Source organism: Schistocerca cancellata, chromosome 8 (genome assembly GCF_023864275.1).
Source record: "Schistocerca cancellata isolate TAMUIC-IGC-003103 chromosome 8, iqSchCanc2.1, whole genome shotgun sequence".
NCBI classification, from domain to species: Eukaryota; Metazoa; Arthropoda; class Insecta; order Orthoptera; family Acrididae; genus Schistocerca; species Schistocerca cancellata.
The window spans coordinates 494,600,711-494,615,435 of record NC_064633.1 but is presented as its reverse complement, the minus strand read 5'-3'; the positions used below and the strand labels follow the sequence as shown (position 1 = coordinate 494,615,435).

The 14,725-nt window shown below is 46.4% G+C and overlaps 1 protein-coding gene and 1 non-coding gene across 11 annotated transcripts in view; both read right to left on the bottom strand.

The window, feature by feature from the left end:
* Positions 1-14,725, bottom strand: part of LOC126095759 (transcriptional enhancer factor TEF-1) — a 759,916-nt gene that overhangs the window by 115,100 nt on the left and 630,091 nt on the right. For 9 of the 10 annotated variants that reach the window (XM_049910557.1, XM_049910558.1, XM_049910560.1 and 6 more), the window contains one exon: positions 11,699-11,826. In XM_049910557.1, the coding sequence (XP_049766514.1) occupies positions 11,699-11,826 (128 nt within the window). The remainder of the gene's footprint in view (positions 1-11,698; positions 11,827-14,725) is intronic. The other variant, XM_049910554.1, reaches the window with a different exon arrangement.
* On the bottom strand, positions 9,611-9,685 carry Trnai-uau (transfer RNA isoleucine (anticodon UAU)). Its single transcript has one exon. It is a non-coding gene; the product is annotated as a tRNA-Ile (tRNA).

The following is a 14,725-nucleotide window of genomic DNA, read 5'->3' as shown; positions in this document are numbered from 1 at the left end:
CATGATGCGATTTGGCAGCTTTTAGAACAGAGAAGCCTACGCGAAAAACTGCAGGGATATTAGAGACGTTAGTTTGGAGGCTTGCCGTGTTGGCGAGAGACAAGCTACGGTGTGAAATAGACGTGCGTTATGCACCTGCAAGCCAGACTGTTAGCACCGTCCAGGAGTGGGCAGTGAGGATGGGAAGCGCTCGGGCCGTCCGACATTCCAGGCGGGGCGCTATCTGGAGCCAGCTGAGAGCCGGATAACGCGGAGAAACGCGGCAGTGAGGGATGCGGCGTCGGCGGCAGCTTCAGACGCTGCACCGGTACCCGCGCTAATGGGCCCGGTCCGGCCGGTCGGCTCCCTGTCCTGGCCTGCCCCGGCCACAGCAAAAAACAAAACAAAACAACGACACAGCACACATCCCGCCGGCGGCGGCTGCTGCTGCCGGAGCTACCTGCGGACACGCTGGGGTACCCACTGTCTGCCAGCCAAAAACACACGATGCTCACAGACCGCGATGCGCTACTTTGTTCTGATACACATTGTAATGGGCCTTGCCTCCTAGGAACTTGCGTATGTTAATCGAAATGTCCGATTCCGTATAAATTGGAGCCACACCTGGGTTATTTTCGTAACTCAATTACATATTTCTCATCTGAAGGTATCTCTGAACGTATCTGATTACAAAAACTATTTTTCTGATAATATATTTGTATTATTCATATCGATCCATTTCGTAAAATCGATCTTGTACCACGAAAATTAGTACTCATGATTCAAAACTCAAATGATATAGAAACAAATTCAAAGTAAATTTAATATTGTTAGGCATCAGTTTTCATGCAGACAAAATTTCTGTTCATTTATAATTTTTCGAATTTCATCATCGATACTGAAATCGATTTTATAAAATAACAGGAAGCTTCTATTTCTCATATTATCAAAATCTGTACCGCTTGTTATCAGTGAATCTTCACGTAAATAATCCTTTTCAGAAAATAATATAAAAATTAAACCTGAAAAAATTTCAATTAAGACAGTCAAGCTAATACTAATTGGGACTATATCCTGCTCTAGAAGGTACTAGAAGCTATGGAGTAAGTTCCGCGGAAAAAATACCAGTCACGCGTATCAGAAGCGCATCCTGGCCCTTTGAAGAGCTGTACATGGCACAGAACTCATACCAGCCTGTCATGTGCCTCTCCACCAGGAAATCATTGCAGCGAAGTACTGAATATGCGTCAGTTGCTAGTAAAACGCCACGTTTTTTCCCCTTGGGGCACACTCCTACATGTGATCTTTTTTCCTGGGTGCAAAAAAGGAAACATATGAAGCACAAACAATACTTTTTTAAATTATGGAACGGCGATGGGAAACAGCTCTTGTGTAGGAACATCTGAACATAAACATAAGGCATGCAATAAGGGAAACGTATCACTCTTACGCGGATACATAAAAATTTCGCGACACACCTGACATATTTTCGCAACACACCAATGTGTAGCGACAAGGAGGCGCCGAGTGCACCGATGGTCCAATGAGGCGTTTTCAAGCAAGACGTGGTTCTGTAACTTTTTGGAGGTGTTCTTCCTACTATGAGCTGGGTCCACTCTTTAGATTACTCTAAACACGAACCAGGAAGTTTATTTCGCCATTGCGAAATGGATTCACATTTTGTGAATCTGGATTTACGTCAACGTTCGCGACTTACGAAAATTCGTGCCGGGCTGGGATTCTACCTCGGAGCACGCCTCCAGGACCGATCCAAACTTCCACATGTCACGAAGTCTACGAACATTATGTTCGCACATTTCGTGATTCCTGCACAGAGAGAGAGAAATATTTTATCGTCATCTTCGCGTGTCGAGACATGGATACATCACTGATGGTGACAATGTCTCTGTCTGTATCTTCACATTACAATGCTCTTCGGACATACATACATGTACTGTGAAGATATAGGCAACGTATAAGTACACACATTGTAATCATTAATAATGTATCCATGCCTAGGGGAACTAAAATGACGACAACATATTCGTATCTGCCTCTACAGGAATCTTGAAATGTGCGAGCGTAAGGATAATGGACTCTGTGACATATGGAGGTTTTGATCAGTCCAGGAGGCGTGCCCGGATAGCCGTAGTTATCAAGGGGAACGCTCGCGATAAGCCGGAAATCCGAGTTCTAGTCCCAGCGCGGCACAAATTTTCAGGTGTCGCAAACAGCTGACATCAATCCAGATTCGCAAAACGCGAATCCATTTCATAATATTTACCACAGGTAAAAACGCCAGAACAGTGTTATGTCAAGATACAAACAACGTATAAACACCGACACTGAAACCATCAATAACGTATTTCAACATTGTCGATGATCATGTGTTGCTCTTTGTTGTATATCTCTAAGATGAGTCCGCTGTGAATTCTCCTGTCTTCCAAAATGGTCGAGAACCATGCATATGTCGCTGCTTCATGAAAGAAATATCGATATTCAAAACAAGATCAAACGAATCTGCATTTCTCTTTCTTCATCCTTATCGTATTCCAGTAACTGCTACCTTTCTAGGGTCCTGATCGTCGGTGGAACGTTAACGCCTTATCTTCCTTCCTTGAATAAGAACACGGAAGTAAAAATGTATATTCTGGTTTTAGAAGAACTGCAACCCAGTAGAAAGACGGGTTCGGGAGCTGGGATGTAAAACAGCTGTGAGAACACAAAAACGCACGTTGGGGCGCAGCAACAAACGCGGAGCGGCGCTTCATCGCCACGGTCGGGCGGTGTCACCTGGTGAGGAGTGCCAGCTCGTGTCTGGCACGGAGCAGCTATCGACTGCCGGCCGCCGCATAGTGGCTGCGAATCGACCACACTGCCTCACCAAGTAGTATCGCGCAACGGAGAAGCCTCTCACAAATAAATGTTCTTCCCATATGCTGGGGACAGCTAGCATAGGATATTAACACACTGATGAGACAAAATACTGCTGACTGCAGAATAGAGAGGAATAGCAAATCATTCTATGATGATAAGAGCTTCAAACGGGGAAATCCACCGACATAAGCGACTTATACAAACGACAGATAGTTATGGCCCGCTGTCGGCAACGAGTATCTCCGAATAGCGAGGAAGGTCGGCTGGTAGCGTGTTTCTGACGAGAGCACCTACGGACAGTGAATTAAGGACGACGAATCCACGAATAGCCAAAGCCGACAGTGTGTTGGACGTGAACGGCTCATCACGAAATGTCTAGACCGGAGGCTTGCCTACTAGGTAAATCAGTATAGGCGGTGACTGTGGCAGATTTGAAGACAGAATACAATGCTGTTCAGGTACAAGTGTTTCGGTGCACGTCGTTCACCGCACACTGTCAAACATAGGATGGCGGAGCAGACATATTCCCGTGTTGACCCAACAACATCGTCAATTACGACTGCAATGGGCATAGGATCATCGAAATTGATCTGTAAATCAATGCAAACGTATATTCTGGTCGTGTGAATGGGTTTACATGGGGCCTGTGGTAGTAATCGAAGGCATCACCACCAGTTCTGGGACACTGTGCACATTACTGCGGACGACCTGTATCCTTCATGCTTGACCTCCCCCCCCCCCCCCCGCCCCCAATAGTGATGGTATTTTCCAGCAGGATAGCTGTCAGTGTCACAAGACCAGAATGAATTAATTCACGTTGACAGCGGGACGGCCACGAATTCGGCACTCTCGCTTGCCTGCAAAGTTCCCTCACCACGCCATGTCTAATGCGTGTGACGAAGGGAAAGATGGAGCAACGGTGAATATGCCGCATTTACAAGTGGCACAGCTCAGGACATGGTTTTCGTATTTCAGAATTATCAACAACACAGGACACAAAACAAATGTTTAGTATTATTTAATTATTTTTGGTGTGCTGAAGATAAAAATTATCTTCTGCAACCTGTCGGCATACAGACATAGGTAGACAATTTCACAGATTTTCGCACTTAGGTTGCCACGTAATCGTGACGTACACTGATAAGCCGAAGCGTGATTACCACTGCCCACCGCCACGATGGATGCCGCCCGGTGGCCTTGTGGGCACATGACGCGGTAGCAAAAGTATGTAAGCGGAGCAGACACGGAAGGGGAACACCCTAGCGAAGACATGGGTTGCAAATGGGAAAATCCATTGAGATAAGCGACTTTGACAAAGCGCAGATCACTATTATTATTATTATTATTATTATTATTATTATTGCCGGCCGCGGTGGCCGTGCGGTTCTAGGCGCTTCAGTCCGGAACCACGAGACTGCTACGTTCGCAGGTTCGAATCCTGCCTCGGGCATGGATGTGTGTGATGTCCTTAGGTTAGTTAGGTTTAAGTAGTTCTAAGTTCTAGGGGACTGATCACCTCAGATGTTAAGTCCCATAGTGCTCAGAGCCATTTGCATCATTTTTATTATTATTATTATTATTATTATTATTATTATGCACAACCTGTGAACTTGCTTCTCTAGAGTGGCGAAGATGGTCAAATGTTCACGTGCTACTGTCGTGAGCATCTACGGAAAGAGGTAGAAGGACAGTGAAACTACCACTAGGCGCTAAATTGTTGGACGTCCACGACTCTTCACAGAGCGTGGTATTCGGGCGCTTGGCCGCTCTGTAAAGTAGGATAAACGTTGATCTGCGGCATCTCTGCCTAAAGAGCACAACGCTGGTGCACGCACAACCGTTTCGTAGCACAACGTTCATCGTACACTGTTGAACATGGAGCTCAGCCGCAGACCACACCTACTCGGCCATATGTTTGACCCAACGACATCGCCTTTTACGACTGCAGTGGGCACGGGACCATCGGAATTCGACTGTCGTTCAAGGGGAAAGTGACGGCTCTTCGGTGAGCCACATTTTGGCTACACAAGGTCCATGGACGTCTCCACAAACGCCGCCATCGAGGTAAACAACGGCTCGAAACGTGCAGCGCGCCACGGACGCAGGCTGGTGGGAGCAGTATTATACTACGGGAGACATTCTCCTGCGCTTGCAAGGGACCTGTGGTAGTAATCGAAGACACGCTGACAGCTGTGAACCACCTGCATCCCTTAAAGCTTGGTGTTTTCCCTGACGGCGATGTTATCTTTCGGCAGCATAATAGTCTGTCTCGGGGCGAGAATCGTGCTACAGTTGTTTGAGGAATTCGCCTGAAGTAAATCCTATGGAACTTATATGGGTGGCTATTGGGCGCCATCGCAGCGTAGGCAAATCAGCGACCCATTGACCTGTGAGTCGTCATCTAATGCCAAATGCCTCCACAAACATTCCAAAAAACTGCCGAATCGCTGATACGCAGAATCATTGATGTATTTCGTCCCAAAGATACACAAAGAAGCTATTAAACAGATGGTCAGAATGTTTTGACTCATCAGCGCATTTACCTTCACTAACAAAAAAAGCCTTTCACAGTTATATGTTGATCGAAATATTTTATTCAGTTTGCTACCTCATTACGGAGACGTGTAAACACTTCTGGAAGAAAACAATGTCGACCTCCTGGACAGTTTTAACTTAAAAGAATTTGTATTTGAAACGGAAATTTTATTGCAGAACAGACATTTTCAGCGCACTTGCACAGGGGCACTTTCAACAGAAACGGCAAACGGTCTCGAAAACAAATGTCGTCAGAACGCTTAGAAAACTATCCTTTTTATTCTTTCAAGGCCTCAATTACTTTTTACATCCAACTTCGCGTTATCTTTAACGGTAGTGAGCTTAGGGACATGGACGGTGTTTTGTCAGACTTTGCCCCTTACACAATGCGACTTTCTTTTTAAATTTATCCACAAACCAATCATAAATAAGTTGCTATTCGCTTTGAAATGTGTCATTTTGAGCAGTATGCAATCAAACCCACTTAAAATGCGACATGTGCAAGCCATTGCAGATGTTCTAATTTTCATTCCTGCATTCGTTTTCCTTCATGAATTCGACAATAGGGGATTTTAAATAGAAATTTCGTTCCAGGTATGCCCCTTGACTTAATCATTGTACACTGACCTTGAACGACTAGAGAGAGATACGACGTTCAGATTCACAGGACATGTAAAGTAGTATGTTCTGCGGAAATGATTAGCATTTCAGTCACCTCGGTTCAGCATGTGTCCTGCTGCCTAGAAGGCACAGGGTCCGTCAAAGGCCCTGACGACTTGTTCCATGCGTGATGGCGCAAATTGCGTCCTGTGGAATGGCCTTCCATGCCACATTCTCCTGGTTAAAAGGTTCATCCGTCATGGTTGGTGCAGAGTCACAGCGCTACATCCGTCGTTTCAACATATCGCACACTGCATCCGCCGTTTTGCGACAAGTCTGGTGACGTGGCGGGCCAGGACAGAAGGTTGACAGCCTGTGACACCAAGAAGGCACGTGTTTGTACAGCAAGATGTGGTCATGCAGTGTCTTGCTGAAAAATGGCGCATGGAATGTTGTACACAAAGGGTATGGCTACGGGTCACAGTGCCCTGGACAAGCATCTACTGTGATTTGTGGTTGTTCCCCAATAGCACCCCACACCGCAAGGCCTTAATTTGGCACTGTATGTCTTGTGCGAATGCAGTCGGGCTCTCCCTGTCTGCGGCGACCATAATGCGGACATTATTTTCAAACAAACAAAATTTGATTCGCCTGCAACATTATCTGATGCCATTGTTGTCCCCAGTGACGACGTTCCTTGCACCACTGCCGTCTAGCACGTAGCTACACATTCGTCAAAGGTAGGCGGAGAAGTGGATGACACGCACGTAACCCATGCCGTAATAAACGGCGACGGACTGTCACCCCAGATAGTGTGCAATGTGTTCCCTTGTTGCGCCGGAGCCGAGGAGGACGCAGATCGTCTTGCAATGCAACTCGGATGAGGTGTCGATCTCCTTGGTGAAGAGGGGGGAGGGGGGGGGGGAGGAAGGTTCTACGGCCTTCCGTCAACCACTCTGCACACATCTGTTGCACTACCGAAACACTTCGTCCCACATGAGCAGCAATTTCCCGGATCGATCCATCACATACTCTGAAGCCAATAATGCGTCCTCTTTCAAACTTACTGATTTGACGATACGGTTCGCGCTTGCGTCTGCGAGGCATCCTGCACGTCTGCTTAAGTCATACTATCCATTACCTTCTGTTTATATCGGCAACGAGAGCCGCAGGCACATTTTACCGATATGCGGTGTTGCGCCGCGATATCGATGTTGACCTTGAACCAGCGGGCCGATATCGTTCAAATGCAAAGCATTTCTGGAGAACATACTGATGTACATGCCCTGCGAATATGAAGGTCTTGCCTCTAGTCGTTCACTGTGTTCTGTTGTTCCTAAATATGAGCGTACTTTGCAGTTTACGTAAAGTCTCCACATACTTTGTACAATTCCATCGACAATTGTTGCAACTGACAGTGCAATAATGCGTGTAACTTCAGAAAATTTACTATTATACCTTGATTTCATCACGTCCTCCATGTCTGCAAATTTAGGACAAATTGCCTTGACAAGTTTTGGCTCTTTATCGCCAACTACATCTTTAAATTCTTTCTGCACGGTTCTGTGATATCGATCCACAGCAAATTTGCGGTACTCGTCGATTATGCAACTGTGTACAGCATAATATATACTGAGAACTCCGTTCCTTCTGTTCTGCCATTCCCATTCATTTTTAACGCTTGTGGCTATAGATCGCTAGACTGTCTTTTTGTGCAAGCAGCCACTGAACCTGTGAACTACTCTTACGCCACGAACAAACAGCTAAGGATAAAAAGCGCCAATGCCGCGGTTCTGCTGAACTCATGAAAAGTCGTGCAAACCGAAAAATGCCGCACCGCACTACTAAATGAAATGTCGCCCTGGAGCGAGTACTTTCGAAAAGTATCTTAGACACGCCGAGTCTCGACCTGCACATCCGGCTTGCGTGTAGTTTGGCACGCCGTGGCCGTCCGTGTTGTAGAACAATAACTGCAGTTATACTTGTCGAAGGACAAGAAAGGGAAGCAGCCGTTGAGAAGGATTTAGCCTATCCTGATGAACAGGGTGATTATAATTTAAATTGCACTTCTTGAGACAGTATAGACTGAAAATATTTACTGTATGCGTACCCAACGTTATAGAAATGATGTTCAATCTATGTGCTGCAGAATTTGCATTGTTAGTGGCGTTAGCGTCATGACCTGCCGTTAGGCGTCAGTACTGATACGGCGACGTAGCGTTGAAACACAAGCACCAGTGTGCACACAGTCAACATGGGTCTGGACAAGGTTCGCAGGCCTTTACTCGTAAGGCTGTTTTATGAAAACAATAGCAATAGTGCTCATGCTCTTGGCAAGGATCGACGCCTTAAAGGAATACGGAGATGTCTTCTTTCCACACTGCGTTTGAAGAACATAATTCGGAAATTCACATTAACTGGTGATTTGGGAATTGCTCATGGGAAAAGCCGACTGTGCCACAAATTGTTGAAGTTACTGTTGCCATGGCTGAGAATAACGGACACAATGTGAGATCTTCCAACAGTTCACGAGCTGTGTCGACGATATCTGAACATGGCATGGCATGGCATGGCATGGATGGTCCCCATTGTTTCGTGCAAAATTTGGGCTGTCTTTAGTGCGATTCCACGCTGTCGCAGATACAGATGGTCGTCACACTGAGCAACATTTTTAACCTGGAGCGTAAATATGGTATGCAATTAACAAATGTTACCCTATCACGGGGATACTAAGATATGTTTCTTTCAATGGTTTATTCATTAGTTCTTTTCCGCAAGTCCTTCAAAATGTTTCCACAAAGTTTCATTGTTCTATGATCACTCGTTTTTAAAGGGGGCCGTCTGAAGTAGCGAAAATTTTGTTTTAAACAGCCTGTAATTCGATCTGTATATTGAGAAGGCCGAAGTAGAGAGGATATACAATGCTGATTGCCAACAGCAATCAAAGGAGTTATGGAAGTTACTTTATTATACATATAAACATTTAAAATTATATTCCATGTTAACAATAACATGGGCGATAAACAGTTCAGACAAAAAAGAATAGAAGCTTTTGAAAAAGAGTGCTACAGAAGGATGCTGAAGATTAGATGGATAGATCGCATGACTAACGCAGAGATACCGAATCTAATTGAAGAGAAAAGAAATTTTTGGTACGACTTAACTAAAAGAAGAGATAGGGTGACAGGGCACGGTCTGAGGTATGAAGGAATCTTAAACCTGGTAATGAATGGAAGTGTGGGAGGGTAAGAATTACAGAGGGAGACCTTGGCTTGAATAAAGTAAACAGTTTCAAATGGAAGTAAATTGCAATAGTTATGCAGAAATGAAGAGGCTTGCACAGGACAGATTAGCGTAGAGAGCTGTATCAAGTCAATCTTCGAACTAAGGGAACAACAACATTGCGTCCATCTTTGTTTTCTTTGCTATCTTTCAAGAATTACGACGTTGCCAGATAACATGCTTGTATATTGGATTATGCATATTTCCACCTGATAATGAACGATACTAATATGCATTATAATGAGTGTAATAAATAACGCCATTTATTACAACGAAATGAAAACCCTTCGCTGCTTATAGGCGTTGACATACGTCAATGGGGACAGATGAAAACGCGTGCCCCGGCCGGGACTCGAACCCGGGATCTCCTGCTTATATGGCAGACGCTCTATCCATCTGAGCCACAGAGGGCACGATAGTGCGACTGCAGTGATTTATCTCTGGCACACCTGCCGCGAAACCCACATTCTCAACGTATTGTCCCGCACTCCATTCGTAGTACGTAAGTATATACACTCCTGGAAATTGAAATAAGAACACCGTGAATTCATTCTCCCAGGAAGGGGAAACTTTATTGACACATTCCTGGGGTCAGATACATCACGTGATCACACTGACAGAACCACAGGCACATAGACACAGGCAACAGAGCATGCACAATGTCGGCACTAGTACAGTGTATATCCACCTTTCGCAGCAATGCAGGCTGCTATTCTCCCATGGAGACGATCGTAGAGATGCTGGATGTAGTCCTGTGGAACGGCTTGCCATGCCATTTCCACCTGGCGCCTCAGTTGGACCAGCGTTCGTGCTGGACGTGCAGACCGCGTGAGACGACGCTTCATCCAGTCCCAAACATGCTCAATGGGGGACAGATCCGGAGATCTTGCTGGCCGGGGTAGTTGACTTACACCTTCTAGAGCACGTTGGGTGGCACGGGATACATGCGGACGTGCATTGTCCTGTTGGAACAGCAAGTTCCCTTGCCGGTCTAGGAATGGTAGAACGATGGGTTCGATGACGGTTTGGATGTACCGTGCACTATTCAGTGTCCCCTCGACGATCACCAGTGATGTACGGCCTGTGTAGGAGATCGCTCCCCACACCATGATGCCGGGTGTTGGCCCTGTGTGCCTCGGTCGTATGCAGTCCTGATTGTGGCGCTCACCTGCACGGCGCCAAACACGCATACGACCATCATTGGCACCAAGGCAGAAGCGACTCTCATCGCTGAAGACGACACGTCTCCATTCGTCCCTCCATTCACGCCTGTCGCGACACCACTGGAGGCGGGCTGCACGATGTTGGGGCGTGAGTGGAAGACGGCCTAACGGTGTGCGGGACCGTAGCCCAGCTTCATGGAGATGGTTGCGAATGGTCCTCGCCGATACCCCAGGAGCAACAGTGTCCCTAATTTGCTGGGAAGTGGCGGTGCGGTCCCCTACGGCACTGCGTAGGATCCTACGGTCTTGGCGTGCATCCGTGCGTCGCTGCGGTCCGGTCCCAGGTCGACGGGCACGTGCACCTTCCGCCGACCACTGGCGACAACATCGATGTACTGTGGAGATCTCACGCCCCACGTGTTGAGCAATTCGGCGGTACGTCCACCCGGCCTCCCGCATGCCCACTATACGCCCTCGCTCAAAGTCCGTCAACTGCACATACGGTTCACGTCCACGCTGTCGCGGCATGCTACCAGTGTTAAAGACTGCGATGGAGCTCCGTATGCCACGGCAAACTGGCTGACACTGACGGCGGCGGTGCACAAATGCTGCGCAGCTAGCGCCATTCGACGGCCAACACCGCGGTTCCTGGTGTGTCTGCTGTGCCGTGCGTGTGATCATTGCTTGTACAGCCCTCTCGCAGTGTCCGGAGCAAGTATGGTGGGTCTGACACACCGGTGTCAATGTGTTCTTTTTTCCATTTCCAGGAGTGTATAACGCGACTTATGGTTATCATCTCCAAAGACTTTTTATCGTATGTAGTAATTACTTGATAGTTGGCGCTTCGCGACTTGGAACTGTCAATCACTACTATCTCAACTTAAGACTGTCCGCTGTTGTCAGTTCAGTTGCAGACTTCGGGTAGTGCAATGCGCACGGCATCCGTTATCTTCGTCAATCCACTTAACTGTCAACAGCAGCAACGGGCAAAAAACGTGTTCTGCCCGTGTTAGCACCTGGTTCGCCGATGTCAGAGCCTTATCTGAGGCACAGCTGACAGCCAACGCGGCAACGCTGTATCTCGACGTGACAAACCTCCTCAAGGGACAAGTATGTAGTTTTTTCACAATGTATGAGCAGCGCCTTTCTCTCAGCTCACAGTGCTGTTGTGAGCGAATAACATGACATGCGAGCAGCAGGCTGCAGCGGCGGCGCGCATGCGCAGAGCATCTGCGGGAGAGCCGGTGGCGGCCAGTCATTACCTCGTCGCTTACCTCGTCGCCCACGTCGAGGTTCTTCGAGTCCGAGCCGGAGCCTGCGGTGTCGGCCGGCGGCCCGGAGCTCGTCGGTGTCCACGGCGACGAAATCTTGCCGGCTACCAGCGGACAACCTGCACATACAAATACACACATCACTTACACAACCTCAAGACTGGTGTATTAAGCCTTTACTTTACCTTATAAGCACTCTCCGAATGTGGGCATATAAATTAATAGTCACTATCACAAGCAGCGACACGGTCGCGAATTAAAACTGTGTTCCAGGAAGTGCAGAATAAATTTATTTCCTTCAAGGATCACAAAACGTTTAGTTTTATGGCTGAAGAAACAACAAACAAATAGTACACAAGCGCACACTCGGCCAAGAAACAGTACATACAAAAAAATTAAAAAATGGAACCCGTTCCTATGCAATTTTACGACAATATGTGCCAGCAAATAGAGAAATGTTTCAGAAAATCTAAAGTCTGACGCGATTTTCAAGTTAGCAACACCCTACAACTTTGCGTAAAAAGTTATTTGAGAAGTGCACATGGCAAGTGTGACGGCTGTGGTGTATACAGGATCGAGAGTAATTATTGTGGTAAGTATTATATCGGCCAAACCGGCCGCTGTTTTAATGTAAGATTTAAGGAGCATTTACAGCCAAGTAACAAAACTGCCTTTGGGTTACACTTAACAGAAACCAACCACACTACAGAGGGCATTGAGGAAAGTATGCGTATACTCCACAGACCGCAAAAAGGCAGTGCTCTCGATTTACTGGATAAGCTTGAAATTTATGAAGCCAGGAGCCAGCAAAAGTGCTATATGGGCAACGCGATTTTGTATCGAATGCCTACTTTCCTTTATTCGATAATATTTTGAACTAATTATTGACGGCCTCTCGCATGTATACTGATCAGCCAGGACATTATAAACACCGGCCTACTACCGATATAAATCCGTCCAGGCGATAGCAGCGTCACGTGGTGAGGAATGACTGCTAGTCAGACATACACGGTGCATGTAGTATCAGTGAGCGTGCTGTCCGTGTGTAGAATGGGGAAGGCGCGCGATCTGTTTGAGTTTGACCGAGGACAGATTGTGATGGCCCGAAGACTCGGCACGAGAATTTCGGAAATGTCACGTCTTGTCGGGTGTTCGAGGTTTGCTGTGGTGGGTGAGTGTCTTCAAAACGTGACGAAACCAAAGTGAAACCACGTCCAGACGTCTTCGTGTTGGGTAACCACCCCTCATTTCAGATGTCGGACGTCATAGTCTGGGCAGACTGGTAAAACAAGACAGGCGGAACTAACATCAGACTTCAATGCTGGGCAGAGCCAAGTCTGTATGAACACACAGTGCACCGAACACGCCTTACGATGGCCCTCGCAGCCGAAGACCCATGCATGTGCAAATGTTAACACCATGATACCGGCAACTTCGACTGAAATCGGCATGCGACCATCGGCACTACTGGACACTGGCCCAGTGGTCGAGCGTTGCGTGGTCTGGTGAATCCCGATAACTACTTCATCAAGCCGATGGAGGGCGCGAATTTGTCGTCTTCCAGGGGAACAGCTACTTGACATATGTACTGCGAGACGGAAACAAGCTGGCGGCGAGTCCATTATGCTCAGGGAAACATTCGCGTGGGCATCCGTGGGTCCCGCGAAGATCGTGCAAGGCACCATGGCGGCCAAGAAATATCGTACACTGGTTGCAGACAGTGTATATCTCTTCATGACGATCATGTTTCCCAAAGGCAGTGGCATTTTTCAATAAGATAATGGGTCATGTCACAAGGCCAGGAGTGCGAGGGAGTGGTTCGAGGAACACAGTGGAGAGTTCCAAATGATGTGTTGCCCGCCCGTCCCCCCACCTCTACTGGCCAGATCTGAACGCGGTAGAAAACATCTGGAACATGATTATAAGTGGCGTCAGGGCTCATTGGTCCCTTCCCCGGAATTTACGGGAATTAGGTGACTTGCGTATGCAGCCGTGGTGACCAACTCCCTCCAGCGACATTCCAAGGCCTCACTGCTTCCAAGCCAAGACGTGCCGCCGTTGTTATCAGTGCCAAAGGTGGACATATTGGCTGTCAGGTACGTGATCATGATGTTCTGACTGGTAAGTGTATATCTTGCACTGTCGTTACATAGTGTAGAGTGCAACATGTATTTGCTCCATTTTCTTATATTGTTCGTTTTACTCGCGCGTTTGTTTCTCCCTTCTCTGTTTGTGTAATACATTTTCATTAACAAGAGAATGTTATTAAGTGACTGTTACAATATTTTATCATACTTTTCTTGAAACAGCGTGTTACAGAGTACGTGAGGCCCTCTGACGGTTATAATGACCACAAGACCGTCTCAGAATCTCGTATTATCACTTAACCATATCCTTTTATAAATTTTAAATTTAACTATTTCGAGTTTTTAATTATTACATTTTATCACTGCAATAACTTGTACATTTGGTAATCCCGCTATAGACTTCACCTATTTTACTCTTTATTTAATACATTCTACGCAATTTTACAACTGACGAATATGTGTAAACTTACAGTAGCGTCATCTGACAAGGTTACAGCACAAACATAGTTGTGGCTACTGCACTGCAGTTCGTTATGAGCAGTAGCGCCATAGGCAGTATGACCTCGCCGGCACAGTGGCCTAGTTTACACCATATTTTAAATGTGTATGATGATGCTACGGTTACTTTGTGTCTGTTTTGTGACGATGACATTATGGCTTTATTATGTTAGAACATGTTATCATACCAGTATGTCTCTTCATATTTTAACTGCATGTTTCCACATCCGAGAAAGTAGAAATTTTTCGTTATGGAATGTAGTATTGTTTTAAGATGTTATCTGTCTACAAGTTGTATTTCATTTCCTATGTTTTGCTGCAGATCTGAAGATAGCCAATGCTGACTGAAACCGGTAGTCTAAGGACCAAACTATTTGTTATCACTGACAAAAAAAAAGAAATTTATTTTAAATAGTCACTGTGTGTAGCATTT